Here is a 14548-nt window from a genome sequence, read left to right as displayed (position 1 = left end):
AATACCGCCCATCGTCGAAACTGACCAATGGGAGAACGGGAATTGTCCTCCCTCTTCCGTTCAACCTCGCTTTCAGCTAACGCTCGTTTAGCCCGTTTTTTTGGTCGATGGCATGGTGCTAGCAGCTACGGCAGAAACACCGTTGTCACGAGAAAAAACACGAATGCTCGGAGTGAATTCGGACATCTAATGGAAATTAGTTGACTACGGCGGATTTCTGAAGTACATGACAGCCACCACGTCTCTAACAATCCAGCGTCCAGCCTCACAGTTTGAGGTTGCCAGTTCTTCCCCAAGGTTAGCGAGCTAGCGGGCTAACGATAGCCGATTAACGCTCAACCAGTTGAGCTAACGGTCACTCGACAGCTACGACGTCTTTACTTCGCAGGGATTGTTAGAAACCGGAAAGAATAGAGGAAAATAGCATGGCAGAAGCCGATAAGTTGAACATCGACTCCATTATACAACGTCTGCTGGAAGGTAAGTTCAGTATTTCGCTCGATATTTATTCACCGAGGTAGCCATTTTAGCTAACAGGCTAGACAACGATAGCCACCGATGCTACGTTAGCCTGTGAAGTTCATCTTTTGCCTCTTGCTGAGGAAACACAGGGTCTGAAATGTGCAGGCTGCTGGCCGTCAGCTGTGTTTGGTCGATAGCATCTTTCTCGCAGTAAACTAATCTTTTGTTGTTCCCACTCGCCCGCGTTTAATACTCAGCGAGTCGGCGTTTGTGTTTGTGTTTCACGTTAGAAAATCTCGCCCTATTGTTGGTTGATGTCGTTGACCTGAATTATCACTTTAAAAAAGGATGTAAAGTGAATAAATATAACGCTACATATATATTTTTTTTAGATTTCTTTTTAAAAATTTATGGATCTACTTTTATTGTTACCCTAATGCGCTTTTTTTATTTTTTTTCCCGACCCTAAAATGGGAACACAGCTTAAATGTGTTATCATCAGGTGGCATTGTTTAGCTTAGTCCATACTGGTCTCTTAGTATTATTGCTTAATATTTACACTCAAACGAGTTATGTTTGCAGGGTGGGCTCAGACATGTAATTTAGAAGAAAAACAACATGTAAAAGCCCTCTGGGTGGTATCAGAGAGTCATGAGTGTTTCTAGTTTTCACTATTTATGGGGTAGCTCCAGGATTTGTCTCTAAACTTTAACCTAGAGCATATGCATATTTGCTCCTTTACTGCATTTATAGATGTTAAAAAATACTAAAGTTATTTAAATTTTTAAAAAGTTGACTTTGTTTTTTGAGTGCACAGCATACAGATTGTGATTGTAAGAAATCTTCCTTTTTCTTGCTCCACATTTCAATTTTAAATTAAAAATTTTATATAATCATGATGACTCTGATGATGGAGAAAAGAGTTTGTGATAGATACTAAACAGCGTCACTTCTGTCTTTTAAAAAATATGTTTACAAGATGCATTTTTGCACACTCTTTTGAATTGCACAATTCTACTATATACTCCACATAACAAATTAGTATAAATAATAAACTCTGCTGTGTTTATGGTGCACTATTTCCCACTCTTATTGGATTTTTCCCTCCACAGTGAAAGGCTCCAGACCTGGCAAAAATGTTCAGCTGACAGAGAATGAAATCCGTGGTCTCTGCCTCAAATCCCGGGAGATCTTCCTCAGCCAGCCAATCCTGCTCGAACTTGAGGCGCCCCTCAAGATTTGTGGTGAGGCTTAGTTGTGTTCTTGAGAGTCAAGGGAATTCTTAAGTATGGTCGCATAGCATTTCCAAACACTCTCAGATTGCTTGTTGTAGCTTATAATGCCGGGCCTTTATGAGGAAGCTTACATTCACATTATGCTATGCATTCTTCTAAACAGATGTAAATTGATTTTCAAAGGATAGTTGATTTAAAATGCACTTATTTTAAAAAGGAAACAATTTTAAGGACAATATACAGTGCATGGCAGTGACTTCGTTTTGCATCATTACAGAAATGTAGGGATCAACTGATAATATTGGCTTTTTAGTGCAGTGCTGTTTTGCACTCCAAGTCTCTCTGGAGTTTCCCTCTGGTGTCATGCTGTTGATGCCACTTAATAGCACAATGGTAGTTTAAAGGAACCGCCTGCAAATTTCAGGAAATGGCCATGTATGAGTTGCAGTGAGAATCACCTGCATCCTCACACTAAGGGCAAACTTGCACAATCGGTTAGTTGTCTGATCATCACAAAAAAACTAGTCCAGCAACACCAGAATAACAGAGTGTTCATTTAAAATAATGCATGGCCAATCATTTTTGTTAATTTGCAGGGTGCCAAGTGTTGTTGTACCTCTATCCATGTCCCTTACCTTTTGTTGTGCACATACACACAGCATGATAATCACACCTTTGACCAACCTTGCTGTTTCCACTCTAACCATGCTTATCTCACCAGGTGATGTTCATGGGCAGTACTATGATCTGCTGAGGCTGTTTGAATATGGGGGCTTTCCACCAGAGAGCAACTACCTGTTCCTGGGGGACTATGTAGACAGAGGCAAGCAGTCCCTGGAGACCATCTGCCTGTTGCTGGCTTACAAGATCAAATACCCAGAAAACTTCTTTCTGCTGAGAGGAAACCATGAGTGCGCCTCCATTAACAGAATATATGGCTTCTACGATGAGTGTAAGTCACATGGCATGCATGAAGATACAAACATAAATTAATATTACCACTGCTGACTACACTTCCCTGCGGTTGGCTAAAAATGTAAGCCCAAGCCTGTAGGCTTTTGCATAGTCTAAGCAATACTTTCATTGTTCAGATGCGCAGATTTTTAAAATGTTAAAACCGGAAAAGAGAAAGTTGCGTAAAGAGTAGACATAAATTCTCTTGTACAAGAGATGTCTTATGTAATCTTCAAGTGTACAGTACATATTGTTATAAGAATTATTATTCCATTTTGTCTCATCATCTTAATTGGTATATTTCACAACATGTGTTTTGGAGTCAAGACATAAACACTTATACAGGCTACACTGGCTGGTAGAAACTTAAAATTCACTTAACATTTCCACTACTGCTTTATTCTACCATCTACATCTGAAGACAATCAAAGTTATTGTTGAGCAAAGGTTTAACCGCATTAGCTAAATATCATCCCTTGTATTTTCATTATCAAACAAATGTGCCTTTCACTTTGAAAAAAGTCTAGACATGTAACTATATAGCAGACTAAGAAAAGCAATGCGAACATTGTTTATAAATTCTGAGTCAGAGTGGGAGCTGTTCTCTTAAACCTGATGAGGAAACTCGCGCATTAGTTAAGAGAAAAGGGGAGAAAAAAAGGCTACAATGCAGATAACCTCTTTGTACACTAGGCTTCGGGCTAAGGGGCATGATCAGGCAGTAGTGATTAATCACATGCCTCTCTGCTATTCACAGAGCTAGGATTATGTAAAATGTTGTTTCTAATGTGATGCAATAGGTGCAGCTGTTGAGATTTTATTCATCTCAAGATTAGATTGTGACCAAGATATTGTGGTTTCCTCCCACAGGTAAGAGGCGATACAACATAAAGCTGTGGAAGACCTTCACTGACTGCTTCAACTGTTTGCCTGTTGCAGCCATTGTTGACGAGAAGATCTTCTGTTGCCATGGAGGTATCCTCATCAAACAGTTCATTTGGCTTCTATCCAGAGCGCGCGCACACAAACTCGCCTCTGCACTGTTGTTACTGTCAACATAATGGCCAAAGACCTGCAGGACTGTGGGATCTTAATTTCTTGGTGATTTATATATTCTTGCCCTGTTCTGCAATCATGGCTATAAAGTGACTTTAATTTCTTATTTCTAATCACTCCTACTACTAACAAGTAGAAAATAGTAACGTTTTGATATACGTACAAGTGCAACATTAACAGATTGTGACTATAAGAAATCATCTGATTTTAAAATTAAAGGGACACAACTGTGAAGAACTGCAGTAGTTCTGCAGTGCCTGGAATACTAAAAACATAGACCCAAGGGCTCAGACAATGTGACTCCAACAGCAAGTCATAGCTATCTCTTGTCTGAGACCCACTATGCAAGATATGTAAACAGGCGCTGATAATCATGAGGGTGAACACCACCTCTCCTTTGAACATAAAAACTTACGTAAGTTACAGAACACACAGACAGGATATTGTGTGTTTGCTCTCAATCCATCATTTGTTGATCACCTTAATGTTAAGTGTGTGTGTGTGTGTTTGTAGTAGTGTGTGTGTGTGTTTATATTTATTTTTTTGTTTGTTTGTGTGTGTGTGTATATATATATATATATATATATATATATATATATATATATATATATATATATATATATATACATATACATATACACACATACATACATATATACACAATTGAAAGTGTGTTCCAGTGGATCCTACTTTGTAGAGCTGCAACTAAGGATTAGTTTTATGTATAAATCTGCACTTTATATTATTCAGTCTATAAAATACTTTAAAGGTCCAGTGTGTAACATTGAGGAGGATCTATTGGCAGAAATGGAATATAATATTGATTGGTATGTTTTCATTAGTCTGTATAAATTAAAAAAAATAAGTATCATGTTTTTGTTAACTTAGAATGAGCTGTTTTTATCTACAGAGGGAGTGGGTTGTTTTCCACGGAGGCCACAATTTTGAATCGCCATGTTTGTACTGTAGCTCATTTCACAAGTTTTGCTGATTTTTCTCATAGAAGCTACAGGCTGAACTGTATTAAAATACTTGCAGTCGTCTTCTTGACCACTAGATGTCACTAAATCCTACACACTGGTCCTTTAAAAAAACGTCCCCATTAACTTTTTAAAATGTTTTGTGTTGTTGAATAACAACCCCAAAACTCAAAGGTATTAATTTTTTAATCGTATAAGTTCACAAAACCGCACCAAATCTTCACCTTTGAGAAGCTGTAAGCGGGAAATGTCTGTAATTTTTGTTATTAATTAGAATAGTTGCAGATTAGCTTTCTGTCGATTTGACTAATCTACTAATTATTTCAGCTCAAAAACGTAATGTAACAGGCCTTATTCCCTTTTGTGTTTATAAATTGCACAGGTAAATGAAATAGTTATAATGGGTTATAAAAAGGCCTGTCAGTCAGAATTTAGGGTGATTGCAGGTCTGATTTGTTATTGGAGACAATGTATTTTATATCACAATTCTGTATACATTTAATTTATTTTGGTTGTAATATTGATATCAAGATACTATTTATATTGTGGTTTTGTTTTAAATCACATTTTTAGTTCTAATAATCCTTAAAGGCGCGTGTGTGTGTGTGAAAGATGTCTCAACCTAGCACATTCTGCAACTGTGGATCTCCTTGGTAGTCGGACCGAAGATCCTATTTTCCCTCTCTTTTTTGCCAGGTTTTGGGTTTTCTGTCTCTGAAGTTTAAACTGAAAGCTACCACTAGAACCAAACACAGCCCTAACAACATCGGGACTGATAATGTCTGTGTAATATCACTGACACTAAACTAAAGTTTTCTCCTGTCTAACACTTAACTGTTCTACATTGATCTTCTCCAGGCCTATCCCCAGACCTCCAGTCTATGGAGCAGGTCCGAAGGGTCATGCGCCCCACTGATGTGCCTGACCAGGGCCTCCTCTGCGACCTGCTGTGGGCTGACCCAGACAAAGATGTGCTGGGCTGGGGTGAGAACGACCGTGGTGTGTCCTTCACTTTTGGCGCCGACGTGGTCACAAAGTTCCTCCACAAACACGACATGGACCTCATTTGTCGGGCCCATCAGGTCAGTGCACAACCTTGATCCTAAGCTTGAAGATGTTTTAGAAGTAGGAATTAAAGGCGGTAAATAAATTAAAAGGCCATACATCTGTTTAAACTGGCAGGAGTTGGGTGTAGAACCTGTAGGAAGAGATTATCTCTCTCTGTTAAGATGTGGATTGTTATTAGGTTTTTTATTATGGTTTTATTTTACAGTATTTCTGTGTTGGGAATCTTTGCTCCTCCTTTTTATATAAACTCCTTTTTGTAGTTCATGCAAGGTTAGTACTGTAATCAAACAAGCTTGTACAGCTGTCAGTTAATATTTGAAGAAAAGTCAGGTGGAACTGATAAAATACTTGCATAACCCCCTTAGCCAGTCCAGCACTGTTGGATTTCAGTGCAGTTTTACTGATTACCATGAAGGCAGTTTCAGGTGATAGCAAAGTATTTATGATGCTTTTGTCATAAACCTTGGTTTATATAAGGCTGTAAATGATTTCCAGTTGTCCAAATCATTGTATCCAGGTGACAAGCCATTGTTAGAGATTTCTCTCACTCCTTTTAAAAACATGGTAACCTGTTGTTTGTTCTCAGGTGGTCGAGGACGGATATGAGTTCTTTGCAAAGAGGCAGCTGGTGACTCTGTTCTCAGCCCCAAACTACTGCGGTGAGTTCGACAATGCCGGAGCCATGATGAGCGTAGATGAGACCCTCATGTGCTCATTCCAGGTAAGCAACAGACCAACCAAACCTTATAGTAGATTCTGATAAAACCGACCTTCATCAACATTTTCTAAAAATTATGTAAAATGTTTCTGTGACCTTTTTTTGCTCAGTTTTGTTCTTTGTCTCCCTTCCACAGATTCTCAAACCTGCAGACAAGAAGCTGTTCTATGGCGGTGGAGGAGGCATGGGCTCTGGTCGCCCAGTCACTCCCCCAAGGAAAGCTAAGAAATGACACCCGTAGTTTGCCCTTGACCTCCAACCCATCCCTCCTGCCCTCTCTACCTCTCTTCTCCTTTCTTTCACCAAACAGCCAGAAATCAAACCTATACCCAGGGCTTTTTTCCTTTTTTATCTGTACTTCTTAAAACATTTAATGTTACGAATTGTCTGAGTGAGTGCGTGCGTGCGCAGATGACCAACGCGTCTCGTCTGCCGGTGAGCATTAAAATCATGTGTGCACGTGTACATTTTGTGTGAGAGTATTAGAGATTTATACTTTCCCCTCTCTCTTACCACTCTTCCCGTGGAAAGGTTGAAACCACAGTGTCTGTCTGTACAGTAATTTTGACTGAAATGCAGGGTTTGGGAGACGGCGGGAAATTGCTCACATGATGAATTTAGCAGCAAACCCCTGCCAGCAGGTGATGTGTGTGTACTTGTGGAGGGGGGAAGTATTTTGTTTTCCCTGTCCTCTGTACTGTAAAATCTCAAACACAGGTGTGTGTGTGTTTGTGTGTGTGTGTGTGTGTGCGCGTGTGTGCATGCATGCAGTGTCTTGCCTATTTGAGTGTGGCTCCTCAGTATCCTTGTACGGGAATGAGTACGTCACCTTGTCTCACAAGAGCAAGCACATGCTTAACCCCCCACACACACGCACGCACGCACACACACACACACACATGCGTATGACTCTTCAGATTCATATGAGCCAGAGCTGTAAAAACCCCATACAGTTTAGGTTTGTACAGATTTGATTACTTGAAAGAGATTTTTTGTGAATTCGTTTTGTAGTCTTTCATCAAGTTGACCAATAAAGCGAGAATCTGAGCTTCAATGTCTACTAGTCATTTGTATTGTGATCCTGTATCTGCTGAGCTAAATGTGGATTTGTAATGAATTCCCTTCAAATAGATGTTTGTATATCTGGTTACCACTAACGGTACAATGAGAGTTGCCTGTGTTTAAAGAGTATTTGTAAAATTCTAACTGCTTATTAGTTTAGAACAACAACTGTCTTCTTATATGAAGTTTTAGTTCAGTTTAGGTACATATATTCTATAATCTGTTAAACATGTCCAGACAAAGCCAAACCGTTAAATGTTACAAATACTCTATAAACCATCTCTAGGTGTGCTATCCAAAGAAAGTGCTCCCCGGCTTGTTATTATGAAAATTTCACAATTACACTTTAATGCGGGTCGCATTTATTACAGATTTAAAATAACACCTGGAATAAAATAATAACCAGCAATACACAACAATTGTTAAAGGAAACTGAATGAAATAGCATTTTCTAACATTAAGCTGATTTTTGGAAGTGTATTTCATTGTTTTAGGGCTACAACTTATTTTCATTATTTATTAATGTGCCTATTATTGTCTCAATCATTTGGTCTGGAATGGTGACGAATGCCCGTCACAATTTATTAAAGACAAGGCGTTGTCATCAAATATCTTGTCAAATAAACAACCCAAAATCTAAGATTCACTTCACTATCATGTAAGACAAAGAAAAGCCTGGAACCAGCTAATTTTTGGCATCTTTGCTTGAAATGTGATTTAATTACATTCATCATACTGGTTATTTTTATAGATTCAAACGAGTATTTAAAATTACTGTTAGTACGAGCGATAATTTAGCCTGAACTTAATCTAACGTTGTAAAATAGATGTGCCCACACAAGCAATATGGTTTCTAAAACGATGTAAACTACTATTCAGCTACAGTGAATCCTGCTATTATTAACTGTTAATGTACGGTATGCCTTGGATATGTTCAGTGTTTGTCCACATGGAGGTGCTGTTGAGCTCTTTTGTCACCTCCAGTCGGAGGATCCACTCAACTGAGACAGAAACACTGAAGAGCTTTAGTTAACAAAATGCTCATTGCTGAACATTTTCCCAAGTTAAGGTTAACTTTGGATTTATGCCTGAAAGTAACTATGGCGGTCTACTGTTGCAGTAGTTAAAAAATGTAGTGTAAAATCCTAACCCCATTAATAAGCTGGTATAAATGTAATTAATCATTTTTAATATTTAGAATAATATTCACCTTCTGTTGCTACGTAGTGGCTGTGTTGAAAACGATGTACCTCTCTTTTACACTCCTCGTTCTATATTTATAAGAAAAGGATCACATTTCCTTCTTAGGCATTTCTCTGGCTCTTTTTGCATTCATTCGTCTTCCTGTCATCAACACCCTTCTTCAAGGCGCTCCGTCCATCATTTTGCCTGCCTTTTACAGGACCATTGAGGTGAAAGGTGAAGGTTAAAACTCAGATTTGGGTTTGGATTTTTGTGTAATTTCCTGTCCCTGTAGCTTGATATTAATAATTATGTTTCCTAAATTTCAAAAGTCCAGTAAGATGAAGTCCCCACTGTATGTTTTCCAGAAAAACTTCTTGACAAATTGACACAGAAACAATTACCATTTTTTGAACCTCTCTGCATAAGATAATGTGGTTAAGTATAGAAGATGTTTATGATGCATGAATATGTAGGTTGCACAGTTATATGATAGACTTGATTATTTAAAGTCGCCCTCAATTCTTACTGTGGCACTTCTTTTGGATTATGTTTGCAAATTGTATGTTGGTCAGTGAGTCTTGAGGACTCAAATGTGACCTTGTTTCCGACGTGTGCAGGTTTACTACGGTTTATTCAGTGCTGTTAGAAAAGGGTGTTTTTGTGGTTGCGCCATCAGTCATAGCTATTAAGCTAAAAATAGTGTCTTGGTTAGATAAGATACTGGAAATAGACGAGACATTGAAGATGTAGTATAAGAGTTCATCTTTCAGATGATACCAAATACTGTACATACTAGTTCACACAGCTATGCTGGCCTGAAATACTAAGCGGTTTAATTTATGACTGCTATTATGAAACTTCAGGAGGATTTTGTTCAGACATCCAAATAAGAAAAAGTCTGGAAGCAGTCTGGAAACGTGTTCAACAATGTGAACATCAAACAATGTTTTAAATTGTGAAATATAATCCACTTAATAATAATAATAATAATAATAATAATATAATAATGAAACTTAAATAAAGACTGCAGATAAAAACATCACAGGAAGAACAGCAGATAAAGATGTAAAGTGCCAGTAAATTTATTGTAAGGTTGAGGAGGTTTATGTTGTATTTGTATGTGCAAAAGGGCACTCAAATGAAAGTATGTTTACTTTATGATACCAAGGACTCAAGTTGAAATAAAATTAGTCATTAAAATAATCGAGTATCTACTAAAAAAGCTGCTTCATAACTTCATGAGTAAAAAAGAAAGATACAGGTAAAGATTTAGTGTCACATCGTTTCCTGATTAGACAGTAGTTGAAATAATACCATTCCACTTCTTTGTCTTTCAAGTATGAACACAACATTTCCATGGCTACATAAACATCATTAAAATGAATGAATAAATGTGCAGCAAGTGTCTGCAAATGCAAAAAAAGTGAAAGTACTTGAGTACAGTGAAAGTATGCTGCATTAAAACTACTTCAACTAGTACAAGTTACTCTATGTAATGAAGTAAATGTAACTCCTTACTACCCACGTAGTTCATAATATAGTCAACCAAACGTATCTGCTGCTATCTCCCGGGAATACTGAATCAACTTTACTGTACATTGACTGACTCGAGGCAGGTGTAAGTCTGAATTGATCTCAGCCAGTAAAACTAACAGGATGCTGTGCCTGATTCTGCAGAGCTTGAGTTACCCAACAAAGTGTCTTTGCCTGTAAATTAAAAACACAGGTCTCTAAAAAATGCAGAACCAGCCAAGTAAATGACACCCTATCAGTAAAATGAAAGACACTTTTGATCAACAGGCTCATTTTCCTGTCGGCTCCCTCATGGCTTTTATAGTACAGCCCTAAGTGTGTGGAATGGTGTGAACAACCAGGAACTCTCTAGCCCGATGGGCCACATGGATACTGATGACGCTGTGTGGAGTCGAATGTGCCCTCCAACATCCTGTCTTATTTTCTCCCAATAGATGAAAGTTAGACTTACGAGCCTGAACTAAAGGTCCAGCATTCTGAAATAAAAAAGCCGCAAAGCTGTCGTGGTGCCAGGCCCAGCAGCACAGTGTCACCTGCTCTATTTATATCTCGTGAGGAATTCTGGATTCAGAGACTCAGCTGCCACTTCTATTATTACTATTAGCTAATGCTGTAACAAGTACCCAGCTAACACTGACACTGTAGCTCTTTTATCCAATGCCTTATTGCCCAGTACTAATTATGTCCTCACTGTCAATACCTCACATGTTATTTCATTTTATAACCTCCCGGTCCCCTAATTTATTTTGCATGCGCCTAAAAACGTTAAAGATCGTAACAAACCTGCAGATTTTGGATGCAAGTTTGAAGAAGTACACTTAAAGGTGGTTTCAGTTATTCTGGACGAAGATGGTGGATTTTTGAGTCTCATTCCCAGGTTGTGAAATACTGACTGATTTTGGCAACCCAAAGCTTTGCTGTTTGAAGTCCTGGGAGCAGGAACGCCACCTGCCGCGTGGCTCGCTCCAACCCACTTTGTTTGTTTGCCATTTACCATAACCAAAACTTTTTTTAAAGTATTTAACGACTAGAGATGTTCAGATACAATTTTTTTCCTTCCCGATACCAGTTCCAATACCTGGACTGTGCGTATCGTTATGTGTACCAATCCAATACATGTGCGTTAAAAATAAATGAATACAATTGTTGTATGGCCTGGCTCAGGTTAAACCCTTTGTCAGAGTCAGAGTGGGGGGAGGGGGGAGGGGTCATGACTTTGCTATCCTGGGGAAAAAATGGTGAACGGGACACTGCTGAGGAGTAGCAGGGTCCCTATTGGAGGAATTTCCAATGCTGGTATCCGTATTGGAACAACTCTAATGACGACCAGAGAGAGACTCAACAATCGACTATCTTTTCTCCAGAATCACTGTTACCACCTTTAAGATGCTGCTGTAGTCTTAACTTAGTGCATAGAGTCTGTTGAGTGAGAGTGTTATTTAAAAAAAAGACCAGTATTTCAGTCTGTTACTTCAGCATGAGAATGACACTGCCTAGCTGACAAATTACTTTAAGTTGTTTTTAATAGTTCTAGATGAATGAAAGTGTGTTAATGTTTACCAGCTACTGTGAATGAGGATTCCATCACCCACAAATGGATGATATAGATCAGCCGGACACTATACAATGTGCAACAGAATATGCTGTTAATGACAATAACCTCATTTAGGAAATATGTCAGTCTTTCCTGGCTCCGCGTCTTTAAGTGACAAATGTCGCCTTGTCCCTCTCACTTGGCTTGTGCCGTGCAAGTCAGCAGAGACAGACTTAGTTGCGAAAGATAGGCGTGCGTACAGCTGCACCGCCACAGCACTTAACACTTGTACAGAACTGGGAACATGTATAGAGTTCACAAACGGAGGAGGGAGGGCACGATGGGTTAAGACGGCACATGGTGATCCCTCAGCCTGGCACGAAGGGCGTGGCATGTTAGCGCCACGGTGGGAATTGGAGGTGATGGGTGTCCCAGCTAGGGTTTACGCTGTAGTAGTCCCTGTACCCGAAGGCTACTGACACTTCAGAGATAGACAGAGGTGGAAGATGGAGGGGATCGAGGGAGAAACCTTATCCTTCTGGGATATTGAGTTAAATGTCACAGCTCTGCCCTGAGGGAGACACTGACAGGCCGACCCCTATCACAGCCCCCAAATCTCAGAGGTCAACGGCTGCACAACAGCTGAGGCCTGGAGAACGGCTGGGTGAAACAGAGATGGGGACACTGGCAGAACAGAATAAGAATAAAATGTTTTAGCAACCTGTCTGGGAACAAAAAAAAGTTAATGTAACATAAATATAGTGCCAAATGTTAGTGCCTGTTACTTGTAGATGTTGGGAATATCCATTTAAAGTTGAATATACTTAGAGTTCCTAAACGTTTGGATGGGGTGTAGATATCTTGCTAACTGTAGTGTGGATTTTGCACACTCATCATCGCAGGAATTATGGTTAATTACCATCTGGAATCTGGAAAATTATTGTATTCATGTAGAAGAACAAAAATTCAATACTTACTTGAATCCTAATAAAAGATGTGTTGTATGAATATATTTGCTTCGATTATATGCATGCATACACTATACAGCTTAGTACACACCATTAAAAGAGAATGGGTATTTTAGTTATATTGTTAAACCTAAAACACTTAAAATATGCATTAAACTAGATGCTTTCTGCCCTTGTTGGCTCTTTTCTACATCATAGTTATTGTACTTTACCTTCTGGGAAAGGAATTGCCCCTCACCAATAGGCCAGAGCGACAGGTCAGTTAGCCACCAGCAGCTGATTGGAAAAACTTGAAAGCATCCATAAAAACATCTTCCTATTTTAGAAGTTCTCTGTGGAGGAGCAGCAGGAGCTCATGTTTGTGTTACAAATAGTGTAATACTGTAAATATGGCCTCAGTTATATAGTGCGTCAGCAGTTAGTTACTAAGTACTGTAAATGAGGTTTAGATGCATGAAATGTTTATTCAACATTATAAATGTGTATTCTTTGTTTAAATGTATTATATAGACTTTTTCTCCATTTGTTAATGGGAACACAGCAAGCTGAGCTGTGTCCTCTCAACATAGAAATCATACTGATGAGTCATGATAGCGGTGTAAAGTAATGAGCTGGACTAAAATAAATGTTATTAACCTTTTCATTAACTTTATTACCACACAAATCACTGACCCCCTTACAGTCCATAAGGGTCCTTGTGACTAGAGATTGAGTTTTCTTCACACAATTTATACATACAGTATCAATAACAGCACACAAATGCATATATTATAACACATATAAGTACAAATCTTGAAGAAAACAAACAGGTTTTAAGAAGAAAAAGCATTTAAAATCTGACAAAAATAAATCATATCAAGTTAAAAATAAATTATCCAGTGGAATGATTTTGAATTTAAAACTTTAAAAAGGATTTCGGCATTCAATCTTCAGCAGTTTTACTGGCTAGTCAGCAGTCTTAAAGCTCACTTTATGGTTGTTCACACCATGATGTGAGTCTTTGAGGTCATGTAAATCAGTCTGGTCAGTCAGGCAGTTGTGCAAATTGTCACTTTAAGTAAAACAAAAACAATTCCTTAAATACAAAGCTGCATCATAGAAGAGTGAAATTAGCCGTGTTTGTCAGTTATAAAAGTTAAAAATAAGACAGAAGCCCGGCAGTGAACACTGCTGTGATAAAAATAAAGATTGTAAAGGATAGTGCTATTATTATTATTATTATTATTATTATTATTATTATTATTATTATTATTATTATTATTATTCTGTGTAAAGTTATGTTTCAATTGGTTCAAATGACACAACACCACCAACATGTTTAATTGTCATTATTGATCTATATATGACCCTTGTAAAGACCCTCATACTGTAATGTCCCACTCAAATGGCTGTTTTCTGTCTCCCTCAAGCACAATTTGTTTAGCCTGATTTTGTTTGAATTTGCTGACCACCCAGTCTATGCTTTATGGCCACACTTTTAAATGGGGGTGACATTCAAATGAAATGTAACTGTAAAATCAATCACCTACATCCAGGTGGCTAACACTGAAAGCAGTTCATTTTTTTCCAGTAGAAGTCTGACCAATAATAAACCTTGGAGAACTCAAACTTGTTATGCTAGTGCCTTTTTAAGAGTTTTTCACACTGAGAACAAATTGTACTGTGACACTGCACACAACAACATGAGGCAGGAATAAATAGATTGCAGCAAAAAATGTGTCCTGTAGCTGTCAGATGTGATGAGCACTGACCACTGCTGTTCTTACAGGCACACCTGTCAGTTTATTGATTAG

General features: G+C 38.4%; 1 protein-coding gene across 1 annotated transcript; it reads left to right on the top strand.

The window, feature by feature from the left end:
* Positions 1-100: 100 nt before the first annotated feature.
* Positions 101-7520, top strand: LOC127372832 (serine/threonine-protein phosphatase alpha-2 isoform). The gene is made up of 7 exons (XM_051416683.1): positions 101-480; positions 1575-1706; positions 2419-2649; positions 3522-3626; positions 5546-5769; positions 6342-6476; positions 6610-7520. Exons 1-7 carry the CDS (start codon positions 426-428, stop codon positions 6703-6705), a joined length of 978 nt encoding a protein of 325 aa, XP_051272643.1. The 5' UTR covers positions 101-425; the 3' UTR covers positions 6706-7520.
* The last annotated feature ends 7028 nt before the right edge of the window (positions 7521-14548 follow it).

The sequence above is a fragment of the Dicentrarchus labrax genome, unplaced genomic scaffold (assembly GCF_905237075.1).
Source record: "Dicentrarchus labrax unplaced genomic scaffold, dlabrax2021, whole genome shotgun sequence".
NCBI lineage: Eukaryota > Metazoa > Chordata > Actinopteri > Moronidae > Dicentrarchus > Dicentrarchus labrax.
This window is presented reverse-complemented; position numbering and strand designations above follow the sequence as displayed.

Bases quoted from the DNA above. Each gene is read 5' to 3' on its own strand.
- LOC127372832 (XM_051416683.1), top strand. From the start codon at position 426: ATGGCAGAAGCCGATAAGTTGAACATCGACTCCATTATACAACGTCTG. The intron at 481-1,574 runs GTAAGTTCAGTA...TTCCCTCCACAG, and splicing joins TATACAACGTCTGCTGGAAG to TGAAAGGCTCCAGACCTGGC. The intron at 2,650-3,521 runs GTAAGTCACATG...TTCCTCCCACAG, and splicing joins ATATGGCTTCTACGATGAGT to GTAAGAGGCGATACAACATA.